General features: G+C 40.0%; 3 protein-coding genes across 3 annotated transcripts; 1 reads left to right on the forward strand and 2 right to left on the reverse strand.

Moving 5' to 3' along the window:
* Positions 1–2461: 2461 nt before the first annotated feature.
* On the forward strand, positions 2462–7230 carry LOC135593115 (delta-aminolevulinic acid dehydratase, chloroplastic-like). Its single transcript, XM_065082939.1, has 13 exons — positions 2462–2617; positions 2795–3115; positions 3198–3309; positions 3489–3562; positions 3872–3940; positions 4020–4103; positions 4175–4244; positions 5038–5093; positions 5181–5302; positions 5436–5507; positions 5593–5674; positions 5780–5857; positions 6666–7230. The coding sequence occupies exons 2-13, from the start codon at positions 2819–2821 to the stop codon at positions 6834–6836; spliced, it is 1287 nt and encodes a 428-aa protein (XP_064939011.1). The 5' UTR covers positions 2462–2617; positions 2795–2818; the 3' UTR covers positions 6837–7230.
* Positions 7231–8735: 1505 nt separating this feature from the next.
* On the reverse strand, positions 8736–9206 carry LOC103997949 (basic leucine zipper 43). The gene has a single exon (XM_009419293.3). It carries the CDS (start codon positions 9204–9206, stop codon positions 8736–8738), a length of 471 nt encoding a protein of 156 aa, XP_009417568.2.
* A 4748-nt stretch (positions 9207–13954) lies between these two features.
* On the reverse strand, positions 13955–18372 carry LOC135593116 (E3 ubiquitin ligase BIG BROTHER-related-like). The gene is made up of 2 exons (XM_065082940.1): positions 16926–18372; positions 13955–14416 (listed from the first exon to the last, which is right to left on the reverse strand). Exons 1-2 carry the CDS (start codon positions 18284–18286, stop codon positions 14338–14340), a joined length of 1440 nt encoding a protein of 479 aa, XP_064939012.1. The 5' UTR covers positions 18287–18372; the 3' UTR covers positions 13955–14337.

Below are 18372 nucleotides of genomic sequence, written 5' to 3' on the forward strand. Positions count from 1 at the left end.
TCATCTTGGAGCTTATAAAAAAGATGTTGGCCCAATGCAGCTTAAGGTGTGCTGTATAGGCTTGGAAGTGGAACTTTTGTTCGGGGGATGTTGCGTGTGATAGGAATATTACCCACACTAAAATCTCTATCACATAAGGAACACATGTTTGCTAATTATATATTATCGTTTGTGGATCCTTTTTCTAAGTTTTTGAATAATATTTATTGAGTCTGTTTAGTCTAGTTATTTATTGAGTCGGTTTGATTCAGTTAGAGTCAAGTAGAGGTTTATTTAATATTTATTTATTATTAGAGTTCAAATCCTGATGGACTCTGGGTGAAACTCTATAAATAGGGATGTAACTGCTTCTTTTCAATAATCTATGAAAAATACTATTCTGTCTTTTGACAAACCCTAGGAGGTCGATCCTCTCGTGATCAAGGAGAGCCGATCCCCTCGAAGCGATCATTATCATCCCCATTTCTTCCCTTTCTTCGATGATAAGACTTTAGGGTCTTATCATTTGATATCAGAGCGACGATAAGAATTTAGGGTCTTATCATTATATTTAGTATTTTGACTTCTATACTTTCAAAAATTATATTGAGATCCTTATATTTACAAAAATAAAATATTTAATCCTATTTCTCTAAAATTTTTATCTCTCTATTAAGATTCTTATACTTAGGGAAGTAAAATATTTAATCTTGTTGTTTCAACAATTTTTTTTTTCTCTATTGATTTTTAACCTTATAAAATTATCTTTTTAACTCTATACAATAATTTCAATATAATTTTTAAAAATATATTGATCAAAATGTTAAAAGTAATTAATTATTGGGGATAACATATAACTAGCTCCTCTTTCGAATATGGAAAATTATGCTAGGAATATAGAAAATCTAGCAATTGAATCAAGCAACAAAATGGGACCAAGAAACCCGTTATGCTTCCCCTCATTAGAACAATAAGATAACCCTTGCAAAGAAAGATTCATGGTTTATGCCATAGTTTTAGATGAACTAGCAATGAAACATGGAAAACACCAATTATACAATCATCAATAAATAAGCTAGAAATACTCGTTGGGACTTGCACGAGTTCCAATCTAAAGGAGCAGCCTTTCATCAATTCTACCAAGCAAACACCAATTATACAATCGTCCGTCTACGAAGCCAAGGCATGATCATAACCTCTATGCAGCTTCGACATGGGTGATAAATCAGTCATAGCAGAATCCTAAATCTAACGCGGCAACTTCTCTTCAATTACACCCAGAAAACACTGAGATCCAGAGGGAAGAATGAAGTCCGAGACATTCAAGACGCCCAACATCTGGAACTAAGGCCGCAGCTTTTCATCGATTCCACCAAGAAATCAATCGAACAAAACCCTAAATAGAACCATAACCACTACGCAGCTTCGACACCGGCAATGATCAAGAGTCGCCCATCTCCTAAACCTAAAACAGAAACGCGATTCTTCTCGATTCTACCAAGAGAACACTGAGATCAAGAGGAAGGAAACCTCGAACACCCCACGACCGGGATTAGGAGGGCAGGGCCTTGGAGTTGTGGATGAAGGCGACGGCGGAAAGGATGGCGGCGGCGAACGCGAAGATCCCGAGCACAAGCATGAGAGAGATCCCGGCGGCTGTCAGATCCATCACCAGTTGGAGGAGCCGGAAAAGATCCGCCATCGCCGCATCTCCTCCTTAAGTCGGTGGTGTCGATCTACGTACGAGTCAGGCTACGCCGATCACTACACTGCCCGACACGACGTAACATTCCACCTCATTCGGTATTCAATTCGACACAACGTTATCTGCAACGAGGATACTTTATATAGTGGTTCGGGTCCCACCGTGTTGGGCCGGTATATTATTTGGTTAACCAAGTAAAAAAAGAATCATTTTCTCGATATAAAACTATAGCGGGCAGCCGACAACAGCCGAGCCTTCCAAAATCTTGTTCAAATGCACACCGCGTGGTCGTGACCCGAATTCCTACCCGGTCAATTAGATGCGGCAGTTGGTTGGTGTGGTTCACCAACTCCGTAGAGGAAGCACTCGGTCTCCATCTACTTTGGGTACACCGTTCATATAAGCTATAAAGGATCCATCTCTGACCGTTGGTTCTATTGCCTTCTATAATCTTGACCGTAAAATAAATATATATCAAAATATTAATTTGACCAAATACACGGACGGTCGAGATGGTATAATTAGATAAAATGGACGGCTTAGAAAAGATCTTTCTATAATTTTTCTATGCGGTACTACGCACTGCTATGCCATGGCACGAATGAGAAAGAGATTGGGGCTTCAGTCCGGTGATTGGCTGATTCGGATTCCCGCCGCGGATCATCGTACCGGGTTGCGGAAAGGCCCTCGGAAAGCGTATGAGGCACGTGGCGATTGGCGGAACCACCGGGGCCCACGGGATATCACGTGGATGCCCATGGAGGGCAGAATGAGAACTCATCGCCACCTGAAACGCGGTCAAACTATCCTGCAGCCTGACTGAACATAGTCAGCCGAGCCCGTTCTTTCGGTAGATAAGGTCACCTCTCCCCCCTTCGCCGCTGAAGCCCGACCATCCCCTTCATCAAAGCCTCCTCCTCCACCGTCGTCAAGGTACATCCCCATGCAATCCGTGGTTGGTATTATACCTCAATTGGTTCTTTTGGAGACGAGATCGATCTGGGACCTGTGACGATGGATCGAGCGGCTGATGTTATGCAGAACGTCATGCCCGACAGCCTTTTGTTGGTTTGCCACAGTGAATGATCATCTCGTGCTCTTGATCTGTAGGAATTTGTTGAATAAGGCGGGTCAATGGCTTCGATCCTCTCTCCAGCTCCGGGCAACGTTGGAGTCGTGAGAAGCATAGATGACAAGATCTACGTTGGCCTGAGGCCGCTGTCGACTCGGACATACGTCGCTGTTGCGCGGGGAAGTAAGGCGAGGCCGTTTGCGGTGGTCAGGGCCAGCAGCGAGAAGGAGGTGTCCGTGAAAAGTTCGGGCTTGAGCATCGAGGAGTGCGAAGCTGCAGCAGTCGCCGGGAAATTTCCGGACCCTCCCCCGTTATATAGGCCCCAGGGCCCCAAGGGAACACCAGTTGTCCAACCACTTGTATGTATGAACGCATCTTGGTGTCGTTGAGAATAGGCGACATAATATATTTTATGCATGCTGTTTTCTCTCATCTTTGCAGCCACTAAGTAGGCGGCCGCGGCGCAATCGGAAATCACCTGCGCTAAGAGCCGCTTTCCAGGAGACAACTCTGTCACCATCTAATTTTGTTCATCCGCTTTTTATCCATGAAGGTTGGCGGCAATTTTGAGATCCTTGTGTGCTTTCTAACTTTTTTTTGTTTCTCCATTAGATGGGAATATTTCTTCTGCAATTGTTTGTCTATTATGTGTGTATGAGAAATTGAACCAAAAAATTAACAAGGAACTGGGAAAATAATTGATTTTTCTGTGTCGTCTTGCTGCATCTGTAGGTGAAGAGGATGTCCCAATTGGTGCTATGCCCGGATGCTTTAGGTTGGGATGGAGACATGGCCTTCTTGAAGAGGTGCTTACGCTTTTTTCTTCCTCTTGATATGATGGAATGCTTACACTTATAAGAAATTTATACATGTTTCTTGCTGCAAGTGTTAGCACAATTAACATCGTATAGACAGAAGGATATCATTAGATGGAATACCCTGAAAATTTGTGGGAATTTGTGCTCTTACTTACAGAAAAGGAAGGAGAATTTTTCTCTGTTTAAATAAAACAAATGTGTTTTTTTTTTTACTCCTTTGCAACAGCCTATTTTCTTTTCTGATTGTCTTGTTACCTGCAGAGCTTAATGGTCTTAATTAAATACTCCTATTTACAGGTTTACAAGGCACGGGATGTTGGTGTTAACAGCTTTGTGCTATTTCCTAAAATTCCTGATGCACTGAAGGTTTCTTTCTGAGAATTTCTTTTATCTTTTGGATCCTTCATATCTTTTGATATGAAATGTGCGACTTTTGTTGGTTCAGTCACAAACAGGAGATGAAGCATACAATGACAATGGTTTAGTACCTAGAGCCATACGCCTTCTTAAGGACAAATACCCTGACATTGTGAGCATATTTATTGTCCACTATTGTTATGCATTTTTGTGGTTTCCATTAAAATTTTCAGCATGTGTTAGGTTATTTACACTGATGTTGCCCTGGATCCCTATTCCTCGGATGGGCATGATGGAATCGTGAGGGAAGATGGTAAGGGGTACTTAAGTTCAGCATTTTAATTTCATCTTGTTATCAATTTGGTGTCATTTTATTATCAAATCAGGTACAAGACTCATATTTTAGCCTTTTGTTAACTAAAGTTAGTAGAAATTTACTCATGCTATATGGATGAGGAACTGGACCACGATGAGATATTAATTCCTCGTAGTGGTTGATAAGAAAAGCATGATAGAAACCATATGCTTCAAACTAGACATGGATAAGATCACTTCTGACTGGGAGTATTTATAGAATCCAGATCAGGAGGATTGCTGTTCATATCTTTCTTGTCAGTAAATTATGCTGGACAAGAAGATTACAGGTCTTGTATAACATTACATGATAAAAGAATAATTTACATTTTAAGGTAAAAAATGAGACAAAATAAGTGGTCTCTACAGTTGTCATCGTCTTTTATTTAACCAGGGAATGCGATGTGCAGCATCGAGACAAATTTATATGACCATAAATATTAAGGAATAATATAGCAGATCTCTTCATTTATCCCAAATTTAGTTGATAATAAATTGCACATTTGGGATGCAATTATTGACTGATCAAGAAGAACTCTGTTCTTTTAAAGATCTCTGTTGGAATGTTTTGCATCTTTGCACTCAATACATCTTGGAAGGAGGGGGATTTGTTGCATATGTTGATTTTTTGTCAAGTCAGTTGGTGTTTACCAAAACACAAATCAACCTCTCGCAAACAAGTAAACATGTACAAGGAAACAAAATAAAAAAAAAATTGATACTAATATGTTTTGCCTTTTGTTTCACTATAGGTGTTATTATGAATGATGAAACAGTGCATCAGTTATGCAGACAGGCAGTTTCGCAGGTATTTAAAGTTTATTTTAGGTGAATTTATTATATTACTGTAGTGAACAGCAGTTCAGTGAGTTTATGGTACCTGTTTCACATACAGGCCCGTGCAGGTGCTGATGTTGTTAGTCCTAGTGATATGATGGATGGTCGAATTTTAGCAATTCGGATGGCACTTGATGCTGAAGGTTTCCACGATGTATCCATAATGTCCTACACAGCAAAGTATTGTTCTTAGACTGGTTTGGATTCTTGGGGCTTTTAGTGCAATGTTGATAACTACGTTGCAAGTGGTCCAAATTCCAAATTTCAGTAACTTTATCCTGACCACTATTATTATTTGTATGCATTTAAACAGGTATGCCAGTGCATTTTATGGTCCATTTAGGGAAGCTTTGGATTCAAATCCACGTTTTGGGGACAAGAAAACGTATGTAACTAATTGATAACTTCTAAATTTCATCAACTTGATTAATTTTCTTGCTCAAAACTAAGTGCACCTCTTCTAATTGAAGTTACCAGATGAATCCAGCAAACTATAGAGAGGCCCTTGTTGAAACTGAGGCAGATGAGGCTGAAGGGGCAGATATTCTTCTGGTGAGTTGGTTTCTTCATATGTAATCTATGACACATCATGTGAACATGTCCTTGTATTTTTCCTCTAGGCTTTCAGTTTAGGAGCTCTGTAATTCTGTCTCACAGGTAAAGCCAGGGTTGCCGTATTTGGACATTATACGTCTTCTTCGTGATAGTTCTTCTTTACCAATAGCTGCATATCAGGTAAGTTCTACCTTTGCATTCTGCATCACCTTTTTTTTTTTGCATCAAACACATCCTTAGCTTTGGAATTCATGTACATATTGTCCTTAACTTATCATAAAGAATACCAGACATGGGTGTCCTAATTTTCAATGGAAGTCAGATTCAGTTGCTGACAAATCGATATACCTTCTTTTTTTGGATGGATAACAATTATAAATATTTTACAGTATCACATCTTAAAAAAAAAAACTTTTTCTACAATTCTTCATTTATAGGAAGATTCATTTCAAATTTAAATTACTGGTTGATGTCTGCTTTCATCTGAGTGCAGCTATTGCTATGTTTAGCACGCTTCTGTTAGTACTGCTTGGTGCATTGAACTCTCTGTAGGTGTGGGCTCTTAAGAAAACAGAGAATCTCTTCTTAACTTGAACAAATTTGTCTATTTCACCAAAAACTGAATAATATTTGAAACTAGTATGGACCTGACCCAAACTATGCATGTTAATGAACTTCAAATGTGGATGTTTTTTGTCTATTTTTAGAGGAAATTTCTACCCTTCTTTACTTCTTGAAGCAGGAATCTATTTATTTATTTATTTATTCATTATGTTTTCTGGCTCCATGACCAGTATGGTCCCTATATTGAACACCTGATTTGCGCAAAGAAATGGCTACTGCAAGTTATTTAATATGTACCATGTAATACAGCTGATTAGCTCTATTCACTTGGACCCAATGGCATCTGTAACATCCTTTTCTGATAATAACTCATGATCGTAACATCCTAAATTCCAAAGTTTAGTACCTCTGATTGTTGTTACAGGTGTCTGGTGAGTATTCAATGATAAAAGCTGGTGGGGTTCTCAAAATGATTGATGAGGAAAAGGTCATGATGGAGTCACTGTTATGCCTTAGACGGGCTGGTGCAGACATCATCCTAACTTACTTCGCTCGTCAAGCTGCAAGTGTTTTGTGTGGCATGAAGGGGAACTAGAGGAACAAGTACCTCTTCTTTTCTGACTAGAATGGGAGACAACTTCGGACATTGTATTTAACTCATGATCATCCTCAACGTCATGGGAACCTGGATTAGTTAATAAAGGTCGAGTACATCCTTAGTTTATCAGAAACCCTTAATGTGTTTGTCTCGAGTAACAGAGTGCTAGTACCAGGATTCTTGATGTGATCTCACTCTGTGAGATGGGTGTTCTGTGTTTTCGGCATCTTGGTTTTCCATCATAAGGAATGATCTGGGGTTGGATTTATAGGTTTTGTAGTCAGGTGTTGTAAGTCAGCAAACTGTAGACGGCAAAGATGTTTTGTTTAGTTTTTTGGAATGTTGTGGAGTGACATTATCAATGTTCCTAAGCTCTTGAATTTTCATGCTAGCTTCGCTGATTGGATAAATGCACGGATTTTGTCTCCTGTGTTCTATTATCAATGGTACTTCTCTGAATTTTTATAAAGGTTAAATTGATATTCGATAAGGAGATCCTCTTTTTCCTAACTTCATAGTCCTTTTAGTCCAGTTCTCATGTTTCATGCCTAAGGAAGCTTATGACAACAAGGAGATCCTCTTTTTCCTTACTTTAAAGACTTTTTAGTTCAGTTCTCATGTTTCATGCTTAATGAAGCTTATGACAATAAAGTCCTTGTAGTCCAGTTCTCATGTTTCATGCTGATTGAAAGCTTATGACAATGTACTGACTCCTCTTTGTTTTAATCAGTTATATAGAATTTGTCATCTTATATATGCTAGCAATATTCTACTCTTGTTTGTTTGTAAATAAAAAGTTTTCGGGCGATATCAATTTTGCTAGATGATCAAGTTACTTCTAAGTCTGTCTTTTATGTTCCAAAGTTGCACAATCAGATCAAATTTCAGGACTAATAGTGATTGAAAAGCAATATAGATTGCTAAAATAGCAAAGATCACTTGTACAAACAACATGTAACAATGACAACCTTAACCAATTGGCATCTTCAGAAAGAAGTGTAAAGATAAAATCCAAGATACCTCTTGCAGAAAGGAGAATTTGGTGAGCATGATTGAGCTGACCAAGCTTTTACATTAAGTTGGGTGGATTGACAGTTCCAATTCACTTATTTGCAAGAAAAGGAGGATTTGCAAGCTTGGGAACAAGTGATGACCACATGCTGCAGGAGGCTACCTGAAACAGGGCAAGCAAACTTGTTCCTCCCAACCTTGACCAGGCCAGGCATTCATGATCAAAGCAAAGTTAGGGAGTCAGTCTTTCCTCTTTGGCTGTACCTTTTCATATGTTATTATGGGACAGGTTACAACCTGCAACAGACCTGAACAGGATATGAAGACAATTTCCTTTTGTGGTACTGTTGCATAATATATCCACCATGATCAAACCACTTCCACTTGCAACTTTCCTCTGTTCTACTACAACAACTTGAACAGTTTTGCTTGTTATATCATTTCATTATCAGATCACAGTTTGGTAGCTCCTCTGAACCCTGATGTGATACTGTTGATTGGTAAGGATATATTATTACTAAATTGAGCTTAAACATTTTAGATTAGTAATACAGACTCAACAAAGTTAATAGGTCAATGAGATGCATTAGAATATAGATGTGTTCGAGTTCTATGGATAAACTTCCATCCATCTGTTGTTACTGAACTTTAATGGTTTGGATCAACATATATACTTCATATTCATCTCTGTGTTCATTAAGCTGCTTGCCATCTCGAACAGAAGCTCCAGCCATCCTGATCTGGAAATTTGATGAGATCAAATCGAACTTCGTCGGACACATTCTATATCTTTATTTAGGTGGAAGTCTAATGTTCATGCCGCACAAAGAGAGAATTCGAAGAATGGGGAACGGAAGAACACACAAAAAGAGCATCTCCCCCTCATCAAAGCTTCTCTGCACCATGTGGAGCACAGCCGAACACCGCCGGTAACCTCTCAAGCTTCTTCCGGAGCTCGGTCTCTTCGTGTCTGAGCTGGTCGTTCTCGTGCATGATCCGATCACGCTCTCTCATCACCCGGTTCAGCTCGTCGAGGAGCTGCCGGTTCGCCGACCGGAGGTGGACGACCTGCGTCCACAGCTCGCTGAAGTGCTTCTGCTTTCTCATCCGCGACCGCCGAGCTGACTCCCTGTTCGATATCATCCTCCTCTTCCTCCTCTCTTCTGCTACGCTCAGTTGGTGCCCGCCTGCCTCATCCCAAGCTGCGCTGCTACTGAGGCAGTGCATCAACGGAGTGGTCTGGAGTTGCTGTGCGAGATAAGGTCCAAAGAGGCTGCTAAGATGGGAGGTGACACTGAAAGCAGGTGAATCTGAAGGTGAAAGGTAGCCGAAGCTGGCAATCTCTCCAGGATGCATGGTAATAATGTTCTGCATGAGAGAAGGAGGGGGGAGAGGGGAGTCAACGGAGGAAGGAGATGCTACAAACAGATGCCTGAGGAAGGGGAGGAAGGGTTGATGGTTGGTGGGTTAATATATAGTGCAGAAGGCAGTAGTTCCTCTCCCCCAAGGTTGGTCGGTAGAAGATGATGGACACAGTGTTCACCATTATGACTGCCCGATGGTGATGAAACAGTGATGTGCTGTTCATCACAGCCATCAGGTGCTGTTACCATCAAACCAAGTGCTGGTTGGAGAACAGCGAAGGGCATTCACCCGTGCACAAAGTGAGAGTAGCAGGATCTTGATGTCATGGTGGAGCAATGGATGATGGAGGATGGGTCGATTTGTGGCTGCGGATGATAATGATTTTTTATTGGATGGGTCTTACACATATCTTGAGAGAAAAAGAGTACATAAATATTACTTAAATATCCGATAAATAAAGAATTTTGAACTCTCGAAAACTTGGATGACCAGTCATTCTAAATACTCAATGCAATTAGGAAAGGATCCAATTCATATTAAACTCTAATGTAGATGTGGAGTGGATAAACCCTTAGAGGGGTGTCATTTTCTTTTACTTTACTTTATTCTGGTTTGCAAGATCTTGTGTGATATTATAACTTCTGCTATGCCAAGTGCATCCAATTGGTTATTAATGGTTATACACCGCCAAAGCCTCTCTCTCTCTCTCTCTCTCTCTCTCTCTCTCTCTCATGCCATTTCCTAACATCTTCTATGCCAAGTGCAACCAATTGGTTTTTAATGGTTATATACTGCCAAAGGCCTTTCTTATGCTCCTTTCTCTCATTCTTTCATCTTGTAATTATAACAACAAGAGCATGAATATCTTAATGTCACTTGGTTACATCAAGCTTTTGAAGATATATATTAATCTATGTCAGTGTTACTTGAAGTTCTTTGAAACCTTTGCTATTTAACTAGTTTGCATATTGAATCTTGAGGTAATGAGGATTGATACCCTCAGCAAACATCTGCTCTATTTGCCATTGGACAGATGAATGGAGGTTTGCTCAGTGAGGAGGAAAAAAAGAGGAAAGAAGACTGTAAGAGGCAGGTTTTCCCAGGTTTCTGTGGTTTAGAGTAAACACAAACCAAGAGCCATTGAGTCTTCATTTCCTTCAGCATCTGAGAGTGATCTCCACTGAAACACTTCTCTTATGTCATTGGTTATAGCATTGTCAACATGGCTTTGGGGCCAAAACTGATGTGATAGAGGCTAGTGCACAGTGTAATCCCATTCCCAAGCTTTTCCAAGTTGAAAGATACTTTGTCTTTTATATTGGCTCTTCTCCAGAATTCTAATCAATTTAGATACTAAATTCAAAAAGATCAGATAGAACAAGAAGATCAATAGGAACTCACTGTGTGTTTGGAACTGCATTTGGTCATGCATTGTTGTTAGACATCACTTGATCCAGATTTTTGTCTTAACCTTTTCAGCAAAGGTGAGCTAAAGATCAGATAGAAGAAGAAGATCAATAGGAACTCACCTTGTGTTTGTCCTCGTGCACATTCTGGAGAAACCATAACCTGCTTCTCTTTTCTCATCATGCCTGCAACAGATGATTTCTGCATTTTATCTGCATGTATCATATTGTCTCTTATACTTCATTGAGATGTTTTGGCCACAAAAGGTGAGCTCAAAATCAGATAGAACAACAGGATCAACAGCAACTCACAGTGTGTTTGTCTGTCCTCATGCACATTCTGGAGAAGCCATAACATGACTCTCCTTTCTCTTCAGGCCTGCAGCAGGTGATATCTTGCACTTTATCTGCACGTATCATCTTGTCTCTCACACTCAACATTGTCATCTACTTTGACATGTTTTAGCCACCATCACTCTCACCAATGCTGCCATGCTTCCTCCTTGTGGCCCTCATGAAAACTCCAAATTGCCCTTCACCATCCATGTGTCAAACCAATGTAATCCGAGATATGATGATGGCTTGGCAGTGAGCCAAACTCCAAAAGCACTGTCTCAGTGTTGTGCTTGGATGGAAGACAGGGAAATCTTGGGGATGGCTCTGGTTTGTGATGCATGGCAACATGTTCTTGTGGACTAAACTGCTCAGGCTACTTGGCATCAGCCAAGAGGATTGCAGTGAGGAAAACATGGTGTTATTTGGTGTCTTGCTGTGGAGCATCAGAAGCAAACTTTGTTGCCATCTTTAAGTCACATCTTGACTCCCATCTCCTGTCCTCAAACAGCACCCACCAACGAAACTTATCCTTCAAATAGGCAAATAAATACTTAATACTTATCAATCTCGAATGAAGCATTCCTCGTCTCAGCTACGGGGCTGTACGTGTCGAGGACGGACAAAAAGGCCACAAACAATGGAGGCGTTGAAAGCATGCGTTGAAGTACTGTTCTTGGGATGCGTTCGGTCACAGTGCAGGAAGAGCACGGTGGTCATGATTGAGGTCTTGGGAGTTTCTAGAGTACGGAGGAGACTGGATTTGACGGGTACCTCATCAGTGCACCCTCCCTTGTCGGAACAAGTTGCGATGCAGCTGCTGCTCTCAGTCAGCCCTGAGGTTGAAGACAGCAGTCATCTTGAAATATGGTGTGACTTTTCATTGTACGGCAAGTGTTTCTCATCTTGAAATATGCTCTCGGTCAGTCCTGCGCTCGATCAAAATCATTCTTCTCTCTGATTTCTTGGTGCTCATTTTTGTTTCTCAGATACAAAATCTACTCTCTCTCTTTTTTCCTGTTGTGCATGAAAACAAATGAAGGATTCTTATTCTCAAAAATGTTATCAGGGATAATGTTGAGGATTCTGCATCCAGGCAAATTTTCATAACTGATGTGTAGTTTGCTTTGATGAAATATTTTGGTTTCTTAGATCAAAATAATCTAAATATTTTGATCTGCAAAAACAATCTTAATGATATGTTGAGGAATCTGCATGTAAGGGGATGATACCATCTGTTGCATGTCTCAACTCCTGCAAGGGCAGAGTCTTCTTTTGCATACTATATATTTCTAATTACAATGTTAACTAGTAATATTGTCTATATGTTTGATTTAGTTTTTTGTATAGTAATTTTATGAAAATGGATTTTTTTTTTTATACCCATTTCTTCACATCTCCTTCTATTCACAGATCATCTCCTTTATTTGATTATATATAACTGACCTACAAAAAAAATGAATTATTCTTCTTTGTTATGATAACATCTTTGACAAATAAAAGAACTACCAAAAATGACAGAGATACACTGTTATTTTCCAGAACAAAGGAGGCATATATATATATATATATATATATATACAAAATCCTAATAATCTTGCAAATTTGGAAGAACTAAATTATGACAAAAATAATAAATCAGGAAGAATTAAATTTTCTCCCAACAAAAAAAAGGTATACAACAAAGTCCTTGGAGAAACACAAATGTTAAATCTAACTGATGCCAAAAATCTCACATTTAGAATGCAATCATATGCAGTGGATATAACTGGCATTGTTTTCAATAATAAGACATTTGGAGAATCTAAAGATTAAAAAATGAAACTCAATACTGTTTTGCTATAAAATTGACGAGAGCTAAAAGCAAACTGTTGAATGAAAAAGAAGAAGAAGAAGAAGAAGAAAGAATTAGATGAGGTGCATCTAATAGCATAATTGCTGAAAGATCCAATTTCCTTGCTCAGCACTCAATCAGAAAATAAATTCAATTCTCTTTGTAGAACTTGTAGGAAAAATAACACTTTCCAAATCCTACTCATTTATCTTTTCTCTTATATAAAATGTAAGATTATTTATTAATAAAAGGAAAAAAATAACTATTGCAGAAATATGTAGTATGAGCACTAAATGTGTTGTTTTCATAGTTATTTTAGTATATTTTAGCAAATGCAAAACCAAATTCTCTATATTGTTTTTTAGTTATTTACAATATTTTAGCTGTCTTTTTCCTTATTCCTGCTTGAATCTGTCTCAAACTAATGGTGACCAAGTACAGTAGAGAAGAACCATTTTTTTTCTCTGGTATTACACTTGTGCTTTCTAATCCCACAAACCATCCTTAGGAAAAAGGAAACAATAATTAGATATGTAATCCTAATTACTTAGTAGCAATGTGACTCAAAGAAGCAGAAGAGATGTCTTTACTCTTCATCTCCGTATCAAGTTGGGATTGGCTTCTAGTGGGATTAAGATGGAGGCACTTTTGTTGGATTCGATATAACATCAAGTTTGCTTCTGCTGAAGACAACCTCCTACTGTTAAGTCTCCACTTCATTCATTTTCCTGGTGACCCATGCCGTCGTATGACTCATTTGAAATGGAGGCAACTTGCTTCGTGCAGAGTCTTCAGAAACTAGAAGCTCCGAGGAGGGGGAAGATACGGATAAAAGACCATGGCTGGTGGTCACTTCGATGCCGCCACATACCGATCTTCTAACCCTGTGTCTGCCATGGAGGGGCATCAAAACCGAGTGGTGACCCCCACCGGGAGGTGCAAAAGCCGGCGGTACACAACCCAGTGCGGGTTGCGGCCGCACCTCATCCACACCCAGTCTTCTCGGTTCCCTCATATCAAGATCTCCTCTGTACCTACTCCTCTCCAGAGTGATGCAAGAAACTCTTGCTAACATCATTGTCAAGTCAAGGTTTATTCAAACATCAGCTGCTTCACTAATGTCTCCAATCAAAAGGGCGACTGGTGAGATGGGTGAGCCATGAACACGAAGGAAAAGTAGCTTCGTCTTAACATAAAACTAGTCAATAAATTATAACATGCTATGACGGGTAAAAGAAAAGGAGATCAAGTTATACATAGCAAAAATTGAAGCAGAAAGACATATGACGGGAAAAAGAACTCCAGTAGCATGTATACGTAGCTATAGATCTTGGAATGATTACCTCATCAGCTGTGAACTTACACCTTTGATTTGTCCGTGCAGCAGCCTGATAGGATTGGCCGACGAAGGTTAAGGTTCACAAGCAGGTCGGCGGCAAGTGTCTGTTACCATCTTTCGGTGCCTTCTTCCATGAATGTGGGTCGGAGCAGACACGCAAGCATGTGGCGGACGCTCACGCGTCGAGAGAGATGGTGGTGCTCATGCGCGCTATGAACGAAGGGCGATCAAACAAGCAGGGCAGCAGGAGGTGAAGGAAGCTCTGCAATTTGCCGCGTCATCTTTGGTGCTTCCAGTTGCGATGGATTCGGCCCACAGCAGCACTCAACCCATTTAGTTGAGAATGAGACCCAAAACAATCCCATGCAATAACTAAATACCTTATGTAATGCAAAAAAAAAGAGGAAAGAAGAAATGAATATATCATAAATCACAACAAAGAATTGTCATCGTTGCGTTCTAATCTTTGGTCTATTTATTCTTTTTTTATTTTAAATTTCTTATATTTTTCCTCAACAAGTTCTTAAGAAGACAGAATTTATTTTAGTAAATCCAGATCTAAAAGGAAAAAAAATCAACAATATACATACATACACAAGAGATGCGTAACGGTCCGAAATCGCTAGTGTCACCTCACATTTCCCGTTGCCTTATTCTCCCCACATTTGTTCACATTGCACATTGCAGAATAAAATATCATCTAATCATTTTATTGAATAATTGATTCACAATATCTTAATTTTTTTATTTATTTATTTTTCATCTATATTCTCTCATCTATTCCTAAAATTATTAATATTATATCTTATATTCACTTTTACTCATGCCTATCTAAAATATTTAGTTTCTAAGGATCATCTTTATAATTTAATTTTAATTAATTTTACTTATATTATCATCATAAAAACATATACCTATCATGTAAATGATTAGTAAATTCATCCTATACACAATAAAATAAAAATTTCTGATATTAACATAGTAAAGAATAAAATGACTAGGCCTACCAACATTACACAAATTTCTCATACACAATGGAAGAAAAATTAAAATTCTGTTGCTGCACCTTTGGCTCTTTAGGGTTAGCCACTGCTCAAAAGCAAGTAAATTTGCATTTATGTTTAGTGCTATCATGCTAGAACTCTTCTATAGTCAAGTCACATCAAAAACATGTTCCATCGATTGTCATGCTCAAACATACAGAAGCAAAATGTGTTTGTTCAGGCAAGCTTAGCTCATGCCCACAATGTGTGAACCCAGCAGAAGATTTTCTGTCAGTCACATGCTTCTTTCCTTGATGACTAATGCAAAATCTTGGATGTGAAAACAAATCTAACATGTAAAGTCCTATATATTGGATTTCGCAACATGCCTTTTGTTTACCAAATCAAAATATGCTGACAAATGCATGCATGTATATTGAAAGGTTAAGTGTTCATTCTTTGATATTCAAAGCATTTTAGTGTGTTGTTTAAAAACAATGCTGGTCTCAACATCTAATGAAAAATTGAACCATTTGCACAATTTATGGCTGAGGACATGGCAACATTAAACCAAATTCAAAAGATGATGGTAATAGGATGAGATACATCAAAGAGTCAGTTTCAAGTGATGTCGAATAAGAGATCGAGACATTAGGTAATGTTCAGTGAAAGTGGTAATTGGATATAAAATAAATAAAGAATCTAAACATGATGTTGATAAGGAGGAAAGGCTGGAACTAAGCGACTCCCAAGCAGTATGTATGTTTTGCTTGCGCGAAACTAAACCGAACAACAATGATCCAGCTGTTGATTTAAGAGTATGTCAAGATCATATCCAGAACAGAATGAAACCAATACAATTACTGTCTGATGAGAAACAATGTTAAAATCAATATGAAACTCCATATGAAGTCATCATCAACAAACTAACTCAGCTAGAGAGAAGAAGATTCAGTGAAAGTTGATGTGACCTACTTGTTATCAGACCCATGAGCAGCAAATACACACACACTCAAGACTATGATAAGAAGCATACAGATACTATCTAAGAAAGAATGAAAAAGAAGAAAGATACTAGACACAATGAAAATTTTAGAACTCATCATTTCCATAAACCACTAGAGATATTTCAGCAATCAGCATAAAGAATTCTTTGTAGATATCATGGAGTATAAAAAAACATTAGTTCTGTGTACAGATAAGATATAACAAGATGAGTTAAATCTACAGATTCCCATTTGCACAGTTCAAAAAAAAAAAGACAACTTTGTGCACCACATTATCTTAGAACTCCGTGAATTGAATGAACGAGAGCGACTGATGAAACCAACTGACTCCTATCCAGGATCCTTAACTGATAGGATCATATGCTTTTGTGTAGTCAAGCATGATATAATGCAAGAAGGTTTTGATCTCATCAATTAAACCAATTTAATTTAGCAATGTAAAACAACAGGATAAATAATCAACCAAGAGCAGCTTTAATTCCAACAATTACAAAACCTGGAACAAAAAAACATATATTGCATCAAAATCAACAAATTATAAACTGTGAAAGATTGTACTTATGCAAGCCATATTTCTTCAGATTGTTGTCAATATACAGTAGCACCTTGAACCAATTCCCAAATGAACAGCTGACAGAACTCTAACAAAACCTCATCAATATGAGGGCTGTTCTATAACCCAAAAAAAAAATGTTATAGATCAACACAACAACATCAGAATAGAAGTCAACCATAACCTAGCGTGCATATAAGATAGAACTGCTTTGCCTAGAGGTTGTCAGCTTCAGGTAACATTTCAAAATCATACCTGAGCTGAGCTTCATTATGCAGGATAACACTCGCATCTTCCCTCCTTGCCTTCTGCTTCTCGTATTCAGGATCGTCTGTCGGCAACTCGAATCTACAGAGGGGGCAGGTGTTGCGGATCCCCAGCCATGGCAAGATGCATTCCTCGTGATAATGGTGGAAACACGGCAGCCTCTTAACTCTTTCCTCATTCAGAATCCCATCCTTACAAACCGCACAAACTGCATCAACATCAGCAGTGTCTTCTTTCATCAAGACAACAGATGGGAGGTTCTCGACCACGGACTTCGCCGCTGGAGGGCTACCCTTGGGATTGCTATCCTGCTCGCTGAATTGCGTGAACAAGACCTCGAAGGACTCGTAATCAGATGTATAGACAAGGCCGTCTTGATCCTCAAAATAGGGTTCGACATCATCAGGATCCAAAGGGATCCTTCCCAAATTGTTCACGGCCAAAAGGACCTCCCAATCAACGTTTCTGACCAATCCTTCATGCTCATGCTCAACTTGATCATCACTGTATCGTCTAATCTCATCAGATCTCCCCTCATTGCCAAGAACCATAATACCAAGAACATCCCTTTCTTCGTCCTGACGATCGATCTCCTCCCACTCGAACCCCTCGTTGTCATCCCTCCGGTCGTCACCCAGTTGGAGGCCTTCCCAACAGAAAGGGAGACCTAAATCGTCGGAGATCCTGTACCGTTCCTCGCCGTCATCGGAATTCATGCCGATCGCAACAATCTGTTCATTGCCCATCGTCACGATCTGCTCATCCGAATCTGAATCAGAGTCGAATCCGGCAACCCTAAGATCCCAGGAATCCATTGGCCGAGCCCTCGAGAACTCGATCGAATCGGAAGGGGAGCTCCTCCTCCCGACGAAGAAGTCGTCCGTTGCCCAATCCGGAACAACCACCTCCCTGTCTGCATCCTCCGGAGCGTTGTCGTCATCTTCCTCCCTGTCGAACCGTGGCCTAAGCCCAACGCCGAGGCAGGCAGGGGTGCCGATCTCCTCGGGTCCCTCAGAAACCCTAAAGACGGGGGAACCGAAGGGCTCCGGGAAGTGGTGGTCCATGGCAGTGCCGGAGACGAAGGACGGTTTCTGGTGGCGAAGGCGGCGGCGGCGGAAGAGGTCAAGGGAGAGGATGGAATGGTCGTCGTCAGAGTAGTCGGAATGGCCGGAGCTAGAGTCGGAGTCTGGGTCTCGGAACGAGGGGCCGGACGAGAAGACGGGGACGAAGGAGTCCGGGACAGCAGTGGGGGTACGGGAAGCGGAGGGAGAGTACCAGGAGGAGGCCGGAGCGGACAAGTGGGTCGATAGATCGTCGGTGACGAAGAAGAGATGGCGACCGTCCGCCATTAAATGGCAATGAGATTGCCACAAAGAAGACTTGTCTCCCCGCGCGAGGCGTTGGGGCAAATAAGTCGTCGCCTCACGTCCCAACG

Source organism: Musa acuminata, chromosome BXJ1-9, assembly GCF_036884655.1.
Source record: "Musa acuminata AAA Group cultivar baxijiao chromosome BXJ1-9, Cavendish_Baxijiao_AAA, whole genome shotgun sequence".
In the NCBI taxonomy this organism is placed as follows: domain Eukaryota; kingdom Viridiplantae; phylum Streptophyta; class Magnoliopsida; order Zingiberales; family Musaceae; genus Musa; species Musa acuminata.